Source organism: Xyrauchen texanus, chromosome 15, assembly GCF_025860055.1.
Source record: "Xyrauchen texanus isolate HMW12.3.18 chromosome 15, RBS_HiC_50CHRs, whole genome shotgun sequence".
Classification (NCBI taxonomy): Eukaryota; Metazoa; Chordata; class Actinopteri; order Cypriniformes; family Catostomidae; genus Xyrauchen; species Xyrauchen texanus.
This window is the reverse complement of record NC_068290.1, coordinates 824,483-835,292: the sequence shown is the minus strand read 5'-3', so window position 1 is coordinate 835,292 and position 10,810 is coordinate 824,483. Positions and strand designations below refer to the sequence as shown.

The window sequence follows — 10,810 nt, the reverse complement described above, 5'->3', positions numbered from 1 at the left end:
CTTTGTTACTCAAAAAAAGAAGCATCTTGCCGTTTACAAATGTGTCCTCATAACTGTTGTCCCAGTATCTACATGATATCACTATACCCCCCCCCCCAGGGGTCATGTGAGGAGAAGGGGCGTGAGCCCCTTTCCTAAACCCTCCCCTAACATTAACCGTGACGCCCCTGTTTGGAGTAGCCACGCCCTATTTTGGAGGTCTCCGGCCTGCTGCTATACCTACTTGCACTACCTTTTTTTTTTTTTTTTTTAACTGCATTTTACTTAAAAATATAGACACATTTTTTTTATTATTTTGCTCCATCAATATTCAATAAAAAAATATTATTATATATATATATATATTTATATATACTTATAAGAATTATCAGATTATATTTCAATGACATCAGCTGCAGATAAATAATAAATAAATTGGATTACATGAAACATGTAAAATTGTATGTTTACTTCATGTTATATAAATGTCCTTCATGCTTGTTTATCTCAACAAGACACTTGAATTTCACTTAAATTCAGATTTACTTGATGTAATATGCTGTGCTCAAGTATATAAATGTGATTGTATAGTGTTATCGTAGTTAAATATGTCAGTAACATTTGTTACATGCTAAAATACTAGTTTGCCAAAAGCAGAGATGCAGATGAAGAAGTGCTGTTGACCAATTACAGTCATCAGTTCACACATGCACTCCTACGAGCTGCCTTGTTGACTACAGCCTACACAGGCAGCTGCCTTCTAAGGGGCCTTAAAACGCTGCTTACGGAGACAGCTCACTAGGTTTTGGAAAAGAACGGACTCATGTAGTTACATGCCGTTATATGAAGCAAACAGATCGATTCATTGATATTTGGCCATTGTGAGGTGATCGTCACTGGCAGATATAATGGAGTAAATATTGTGTAATTAAACACAGTTTATAGGTGTGCACATCAGTTAACCGAAACAGTGGTTTTCAAGCGTTTTAATTGCAAAGGACCCCCGAATGTGACAATCACCTCACGAAAGACCCCGTCCTAAAATATATAAAGGTCGCCATGTACTTGTGTATCTAAAGACCAGAGAAAAACTCTGTAAAATGTAAGTTTGCTATTATAAATGCAATTTAAGTAATTAATTTTTATATTGTAATTGTATTAAAGCCAAAATAAATGATTCAAATATTATCTGTAGGGATGCACGAAAGATCGCTGATATCAACCATCGGTTTATATATATATATATACTGCATATAAAACAATGTTATACTTATAATTAATCATGTTTATTAATTTATTGTTTTGCATTAATATTATAATAAATGTTCTGTGTAATATCAAGATCTACCGACCAAAATAAATAAATAAAGCATGTCGAAAATGTAAAATATAAATTTGCGGTGTTCAATCATAATATGTGAAATGTGAGTTTCGTTTAGGACTGGAAAAACAACGTTATTTTAATTTAAGGAAAACTTAACCTCCAGTGTGCTGTCTGTCTGCACTGGTCTCAGAACAGTTATAGGAGAGCTATAGGATGCTCCCTTGCTCCCTATTTAGTGCATGACTTAACCTCCAGTGTGCTGTCTGTCTGCACTGGTCTCAGAACAGTTATAAGAGAGCTATAGGATGCTCCCTTGCTCCCTATTTAGTGCATGACTTAACCTCCAGTGTGCTGTCTGTCTGCACTGGTCTCAGAACAGTTATAGGAGAGCTATAGGATGATCCCTTGCTCCCTATTTAGTGCATGACTTAACCTCCAGTGTGCTGTCTGTCTGCACTGGTCTCAGAACAGTTATAGGAGAGCTATAGGATGATCCCTTGCTCCCTAGTTAGTGAATGACTTAACCTCCAGTGTGCTGTCTGTCTGCACTGGTCTCAGAACAGTTATAGAGAGCTATAGGATGCTCCCTTGCTCCCTATTTAGTGCATGACTTAACCTCCAGTATGCTGTCTGTCTGCACTGGTCTCAGAACAGTTATAGAGAGCTATAGGATGCTCCCTTGCTCCCTATTTAGTGCATGACTTAACCTCCAGTGTGCTGTCTGTCTGCACTGGTCTCAGAACAGTTATAGAGAGCTATAGGATGCTCCCTTGCTCCCTATTTAGTGCATGACTTAACCTCCAGTGTGCTGTCTGTCTGCGCTGGTCTCAGAACAGTTAAAGGAGAGCTATAGGATGCTCCCTTGCTCCCTATTTAGTGCATGACTTAACCTCCAGTGTGCTGTCTGTCTGCACTGGTCTCAGAACAGTTATAGAGAGCTATAGGATGATCCCTTGCTCCCTATTTAGTGCATGACTTAACCTCCAGTGTGCTGTCTGTCTGCACTGGTCACAGAACAGTTATAGGAGAGCTATAGGATGCTCCCTTGCTCCCTATTTAGTGCATGACTTAACCTCCAGTGTGCTGTCTGTCTGCGCTGGTCACAGAACAGTTATAGGAGAGCTATAGGATGCTCCCTTGCTCCCTATTTAGTGCATGACTTAACCTCCAGTGTGCTGTCTGTCTGCACTGGTCTCAGAACAGTTATAGAGAGCTATAGGATGCTCCCTTGCTCCCTATTTAGTGCATGACTTAACCTCCAGTGTGCTGTCTGTCTGCACTGGTCTCAGAACAGTTATAGAGAGCTATAGGATGCTCCCTTGCTCCCTATTTAGTGCATGACTTAACCTCCAGTGTGCTGTCTGTCTGCACTGGTCTCAGAACAGTCATAGGAGAGCTATAGGATGCTCCCTTGCTCCCTATTTAGTGCATGACTTAACCTCCAGTGTGCTGTCTGTCTGCACTGGTCTCAGAACAGTTATAGGAGAGCTATACGATGCTCCCTTGCTCCCTATTTAGTGCATGACTTAACCTCCAGTGTGCTGTCTGTCTGCACTGGTCTCAGAACAGTTATAGGAGAGCTATAGGATGCTCCCTTGCTCCCTATTTAGTGCACGACTTAACCTCCAGTGTGCTGTCTGTCTGCACTGGTCTCAGAACAGTTATAGGAGAGATATAGGATGCTCCCTTGCTCCCTATTTAGTGCACGACTTAACCTCCAGTGTGCTGTCTGTCTGCACTGGTCTCAGAACAGTTATAGAGAGCTATAGGATGCTCCCTTGCTCCCTATTTAGTGCATGACTTAACCTCCAGTGTGCTGTCTGTCTGCACTGGTCACAGAACAGTTATAGGAGAGCTATAGGATGCTCCCTTGCTCCCTATTTAGTGCATGACTTAACCTCCAGTGTGCTGTCTGTCTGAACTGATCTCAGAACAGTTATAGGAGAGCTATAGGAGGCTCCCTTGCTCCCCATTTAGTGCATGACTTAACCTCCAGTGTGCTGTCTGTCTGCACTGGTCTCAGAACAGTTATAGAGAGCTATAGGAGGCTCCCTTGCTCCCTATTTAGTGCATGACTTAACCTCCAGTGTGCTGTCTGTCTGCACTGGTCTCAGAACAGTTATAGGAGAGCTATAGGAGGCTCCCTTGCTCCCTATTTAGTGCATGACTTAACCTCCAGTGTGCTGTCTGTCTGCACTGGTCTCAGAACAGTTTGAAATGCAGTTTATTATTATCATAACTCCATATAAAGCCTCTGAAAGACACATTTATCAGTTTATAGATGAACTCATTCATTCTCAATGTAATAATGTACAGATAATATACTTTTGAGGAAATGTGGTGCCAGTGTCCTCATATGTGGACATCATGTTTATCAGTGCGCTGATTTGCAAAAAATTCATGTATTTTTTAAAGTGGCATATCAAACAAAACTAGAGACTCTCCTCTTTACACCCAAACACGTTTCAGTGACAAAACTTAAAGATATTTCTTACCAGAGGCACTTATGTTGGCGCTGCGCCCATAGGAGCACTTCACTGAAATTAACATCATGTTGTTGTGTCATGTGACTCTGTGCAGCAGATGTTTAACCTTTAAATGAAAGTCTAGAGTCTTGTGAACAGAATTCAGATTAAATTAAAATATGCGTTGCGTATAGCGAAGCCAAAATACAACATCCACGCATGTGGACGCGGGGTCACACGAGGTTAACATTGAATAAACCCAGATGACGTATAGACTGTATACTATTTTTACAACAACTATATTTATACTCTCTATAAAAATGAGAACAAAGATTATGGATATACTTTTTTATTTGATCAAAGAGTATAAATGCAGACATAAACTGAACCATATTTACAGACTGTCATAAAACAAAACAATCTATACCTGTAAACATCCTGCAACGTTTAAATACTTAAATGATGCACAAAACTGAAAACCCTAATAAGTTGACTTTACTCGATTGAAAAGAGTTATGAGCCCAAAACTTGACATTTCAAGTTATGTTTAACTGACAGTGAATTAAATGCAAACATCTTTGAAATAAACAAAAAATAAGTAAATAATAATTTCTCTATATTAACCACATCAGGTAGTGATGTCACTACTTGCGACCGTTTTGGCGGGAAATTGCATGAAATCAATGTTTCATTCATTACCATTTGTCGGTAGGAATTAGTTGAAGTGTATGATATGATATTACAAATACAAAACTATTTGTTTCTAAGCAGTGATGGAAAAATCCCTGTAATGCACTTATTTACCATGGTAATGATAGTCTTCATGTGTCGATGTCATCAGATGCAAATAAGAGACTATTCACAGTGCCGTCTGAATCTGTGCCATTAAAAAGTAATATAAAGTTCTGCTTCAGCAATACGATTTGATTTGCTTCTTGTAGCTTAAACTGGTCTTGAGGCACGTGTTCGGCCGCCCAACATTCTCCGAGGTGCTGTCATGTGATGTCGGTCATCGCAGGTTGACGGCGAGGGCGATGGTGACTATGATCCCACAGATCATCAGGAAAGGTAGCCAGGTCTTCAGAAACCCCACAAAGCTGTGAGACGATCAGGAGCAAACACCATCGAGTTTAGCATCATAGTAATAACAACATTTCAGACACGCATCACACAACACTGTAATGATAATTCTGTCATCATTTACTCACCCTTGTGTCGCCCAAACCTGTAATGATTTTATTAGATTTTTTCCATGAAACGCAAAAGAAGTGAGGATCACAGTGTGTGTTCAGCGAGTATTGCCGCTGACTATCACCGCTGGAGTCGCTAGTTTGAATTCAGGGCGTGCTGAGTGACTCCAGACAGGTCTCCTTAGCAACCAAATTGGCCTGGTTGCTAGGGAGGGTAGAGTCACATGGGGTAACTCCTCGTGGTCACTATAATGTGGTTCTCGCTCTCGGTGGGGCGTGTGGCGAGTTGAGCGTGGATGCTGCAGAGAATAGTGTGAAGCCTTCACACGGGCTACGTGTCCGTGGCAACGCGCTCAACAAGTCACGCGATAAGATGCGCGGATTGACTGTCTCAGACACAAAGGCAACTGAGATTCGTCCTCCGCCACCCGGATTGAGGCGAGTCACTACGCCACCACGAGGACTTAGAGCGCATTGGGAATTGGGCGTTCCACATTGGGGAGAAAAGGCAAAGCAGAGATCTACTGTCTCTCTTTCTCTCCTGGAAAATCCCTCATTGTGTGTGTGTTTGTGTCCTCTACATGTGTCCCAGTGGAGGAGTGCTGACATGCCATACATCATTCAGTCACAGGTGAGGACACAGTAACCTACAGATATCACATGGTCAAAACCAGCGCCGAAAGAAGGTTTCGAAACCTAGTGAGCTGACTACCTAGACAGCATTTTAAGGCAGCTATTTAGGTGCACTACCAACTGTTCCAACAGTAGACCACATAATTAAAAACAGTGCAATTATGCTGCCTTCTAAGATACCTTCGTTTGGCGTAACTTTTCTTTCTCTTCGACGAAGAGAAAATGGTGTTCTTGTTTTTTCAATCCAAGTAAAATAAACACAACAAATAAGATACACAACGCTTGACGGCTCCAGTTTCACTCTCAGTTCCAGCTGACGAGTCAAACAACCTACAGAATATACATGTCACATGTTTATGGCGCCATCTAGTGGTTATATGTGGAAAAAGTGGTTTCAATGTTTATATCGATTTATTTGAAATGAAAAGTGACTCTTATGTTGGGATAAACGACAGCTTATTTTAATAAATTAAAAGTGACTAATGATGATATTGTTACTGATATTTTAAAACGAGTATTTGCTGAATAAGCAACTTGTGCTTGGCTAAAATTTTGTATATTATTTTATTGAAAAATCCCCTTTGAAATCCACGTATCAAATATGATACAACAGACTTTTGAGGTATATCTCTAAAAACAAAAAACATCACAGAGTTTTAAAAATTCGGACATTTTCATTTGATCATATATATAAGTGTGAACTAATATTTCTGTGTATTTTCATATATGCAGCCTGCTCTGTCATTGTAAAGATCTCATTATTTTACATTACAAGCATTAACATTATGATGTCATCACACCATAAGATGCTGAGACCCAGCGGAAAAACTTTTACAATTTCCCTTTTTTAAATGTCATGTGATAAAAATGGCAAATTGAAAAAATTATATTTTTATGTTTTGGGTCAAAAATATCAAGACGATTTCTCAGGGTTACACCACATACCCTGAACAAAATGTTACCATAACATGAAAATGAATGATACACTGTTTTTTTTTAACTCCACACATAGTCACGATGGACTAAAGTGGTCCTCTCTGTTTTATGGTTTTTGTCAACACAAAGGTAACCTATATGAAGGTTACACCACATGACTTTGATATGGTGGACACATTTTTTAAAATATGAATCAACTTTGTTTTGTATTAATTGTATTTTTGAACAGTTTAACATATGCATCATGTCGTGCCCTCCTTTATTCTTGTATTACCGTTATATGAAGTAAACAGACTCACCTGACATGTTTGCTGTGTATAAAGGAAAGTACGCAGAGGTTGACCATGTTCCACGAGGAGCGATTGTTGTAGTGCATGAGATTCAGCGCCATGGCAACGTGAGAGTGACAGTTATCACAACACAGATTGTGCTGTAACGTTGTGACATCACAAAAGAAGGGATAGAATCATGTCAGTTCAAAAACAGTTCAAAAATACTATAATCAAAATTCAGAATTAGAAATAAATGAATTAGATCAAATAATTCAGATACGTTTGGTTTTGGTTAGACTGTCCACACTATAAATTTGCAAGGGATGAAATCGGATCCGTTTGATCAATATCCGATTCATCTACATCAGTTTCGATAGAAACAATTTTACCATTCTGGTTTTGTATTCTTCAGATGCTTCATGTACAGCAGTGTCCCAGGTGTTCACTCCACCACCGTAAACTTTATTCTTATCCAGCTTCCAGTATCTGAAACCACACACACAAGACATTAAACCAGTAATACTCAATTTATAACATAATCTTTGAGTCTTGTTTAGTGCAAATTATAATAACTCACTTTGTTGGTTTTCCAAAAGCCATGTTGTCCTCCTACATGAGATACGAATAAAAACAGTCAGTGAATAAAGGCTAAATATACAGTTAAAGCTCAATAATCACATATACACTCACTGATACAAAGTACGGCCCGGCAAAATCTCTGATCACACCGGTGGAAGTACAGATGCCCATGTGGCCAATGAACGGCAGAAACCACCTGAAAACACCAAACAATAATTCAACATTAGATGCTCGTTTTTAAAATGAATAATTACCATGACAACATACATACAGATGAGTGAAACCAGATCAGAAATCCACTGAAATGTGCATAAATAATATCCTAAAACACATCAGTCCAGAACAAAAATGTCAACGTCAAAATAACGTCATAATAATATTAGATATTAATATTAATTTCCACTTTCAATGAGTCCATTTTTTTTAACCAACATCAGTCCTGATCATAACTACCAAATATTCAATTATTTTTAGGATTTTAACCATTTAAATGCCAGTTTATTTACATAATTCCACTGTAGTTTTTTTTTTATATATCTTAAATGCTAAGGGGAATTTTTTTTTTTGGGGGGGGGGGGATTATCACAGTCTGGGATATGTCAATGATTAGCAACAATGATTTTGATGCATTATTATTATTATTATTTGTTTGCAATGTCAGATAAAACAAAAACACTCAGGGCAAAAATAAATCTGTTTGCTCTATAATATAGCAACGAGAGAATAGGAGAAAAGCATGTATTTGCTCCATAGGCTAAACATGAGAAAGATTGTGCCATCAGGTGGAAAATGTTAAAAATGTAAATTCTGAAGTCAGGGCTCCAGAATGAAAGCGTAATATCATATAATTCATGATTTTATACTTCAATGGCACTGGGATCAAATATTGCAGTTTTAATGGGTTTCAATGAGGTTATTTCTGTCCTGAAGGTCCCGAGTGTAAGTATTTTGTGTACACAGTGTGTTATAGATATATTAAAGGAACTGATGTTAAAATATTAAAATTCCCCCAAAAATACTCTCATTTAAGCCGTTGGCATTAACACAACCAGAATGATCGAATAAACAAAAATGAAAAAGACAAAAATGTCCCGCATGTCGCAGAAGGGTTTAATAATATCCAAGTTTTTACACCAAATCGCGTATATTGTTGTTTTCTGTCATATTTGGTCATGTCATCAGCTATTAGCACACATGCTAACATCATCTTCATCAGTACTTTATTATATATTTATGTCATATCAGACCGCAACTCACGACAGCACTGGAATAGGTGTCCACACGATACAGAACGGATAGCGGCTCATTTCTTTGTCGATTTTCTCGAAACTTCCCTGGAAATGTTTACTTTTCATCGTGTCTATTTCCCTGACATCCGCCATCACAGTCGGCCCGCGGTGACGTCATTGATGCGTCACGAGAGCCAACGAGTCTTCTTCGGATTTTATGGCGGTTGGCAAACCAGCTTAGGCGCATTTCCGCCACCTACTGGAATGGAGTATTGCACGGTACATTGTTACGCTTTCCTATCTTAAATAGTAACTGGTTCAATGGAGCGTGAGTCGTGAATTTACTGTCATCCCTTCTTTTGCAACTACTCTTATTTCCTACCTCTTTTGTAATTCCATATAGATGTCTTCTCTTTCTCTTATGGGTCCACATTTCTTGCCACCTCCTTTGTACTGTCTCTTATTATAATATATAATTAATCCTTTCATTTCCGCTTTACTTAGTGGTGCATTAATATCTATTATTGGATACTTTAATGCCTGTTTAGCCATTTCATCTGCTAGTTCATTACCTTTTACCCCCACGTGTGCCGGCACCCAGAGAAATAATGTTTTTATCCCTTGTTGTTGTTGTTGTATTTATTTATTTTTTATCCTTTTTTTCCCTCTCTATTTGGAATGCCCAATTCCCACTACTTAGTATGTCCTCATGGTGGCGCGTTTACTCACCTCAATCCGATCAATCTGATCACGTGACTCGTTGTGCATGACACCGCGGAGACTCACAGCATGTGGAGGCTCATGCTACTCTCCACGATCCACACACAACTCACCACACGCCCCATTGAGAGAACCACTAATCACCACCACGAGGAGGTTACCCCATGTGATGCGTGTGCAACGACGCGTGTGCAATGAATTAGAAGAATGGAAACTAAATTAAAATATAATCAAAATAACAAACTGGTCAAACAAATCATACATTTATGCATTTGCCAGACGCATTTATCCAAAGCAACTTACAGCGCACATACATTTGATCAATTCGCGTGTTCCCTGTAAATCGACCCCATGATCTTGGCGTTGCTAGCGCCATGCTCTACCAGTTATCCAACAACAACTTCCACTGCCCGCTTTTGCATTGACTAATAAATCACTCTACGACAACAGGTGGGAAAATACCAATACACATTAGATCATAAATACAACTGTATATATAAACATAGTATAAGTAATAAATGCCAATGAATTACCATACAATATACCCACAGCACAAACACTCCCACCAATGACCACTGGCACGAAAATTGTGATTAGAATTAGCACTGTCATGAAAATTTGATAAGACGTAGAGCATGGTCATAGCATGTAGCGCTGCAAAAATAGAGGCCAAAATGTCATTGAGCCATATTAGGTCATATTCTTGATAGCTTTCAAGAGATTCACCCATTTTACGTCTCATTTTATGAATATCTTGTCATATTTATTGTCATGTATTACTGTACATCAGAAGCAGGTGACTCATCTAGAACATACTGTCAGCACCAGAACAGGGCCTCTTTGGATGGATTGATTGGGATGGATGATTTGGATGGATGGATGGATTGATTGATTTGGATGGATGATTTGGATGGATGGATGGACTGGGATGGATGGATGGATTGATTGGGATGGATGGATGGATTGATTTGGATGGATGGATGATTTGGATGGATGGATGGGGATGGATTGATTGGGATGGATGGATTGGGATGGATGGGGATGGATGGATGGATTGATTGATTGGGATGGATGGATGGATTTGGATGGATTGATTGATTGGGATGGATGGATTGGGATGAATGGATTGATTGGGATGGATGGATTGGGATGGATGGATGGATTGATTGGGATGGATGGGGATGGATGGATGGATTGATTGGGATGGATGGATTGGGATGGATGGATGGATTGATTGGGATGGATTGATTGGGATGGATGGATTGATTGGGATGGATGGGGATGGATGGGGATGGATGGATGGATTGATTTGGATGGATGGATGATTTGGATGGATGGATGGGGATGGATTGATTGGGATGGATGGATTGATTGATTGGGATGGATGGATGGATTTGGATGGATTGATTGATTGGGATGGATGGATTGGGATGAATGGATGGATTGATTGATTGATTGGGATGGATGGATTGATTGGGATGGA

At 39.3% G+C, this 10,810-nt stretch overlaps 1 protein-coding gene across 1 annotated transcript; it reads right to left on the bottom strand.

Annotated features, from left to right (window-relative positions):
- Positions 1 to 4,107: 4,107 nt before the first annotated feature.
- On the bottom strand, positions 4,108 to 8,802 carry tmem222a (transmembrane protein 222a). Its single transcript, XM_052144137.1, has 6 exons — positions 8,636 to 8,802; positions 7,490 to 7,574; positions 7,377 to 7,408; positions 7,189 to 7,285; positions 6,827 to 6,957; positions 4,108 to 4,865 (listed from the first exon to the last, which is right to left on the bottom strand). Exons 1-6 carry the CDS (start codon positions 8,758 to 8,760, stop codon positions 4,778 to 4,780), a joined length of 558 nt encoding a protein of 185 aa, XP_052000097.1. The 5' UTR covers positions 8,761 to 8,802; the 3' UTR covers positions 4,108 to 4,777.
- Between the last annotated feature and the right edge of the window lie 2,008 nt (positions 8,803 to 10,810).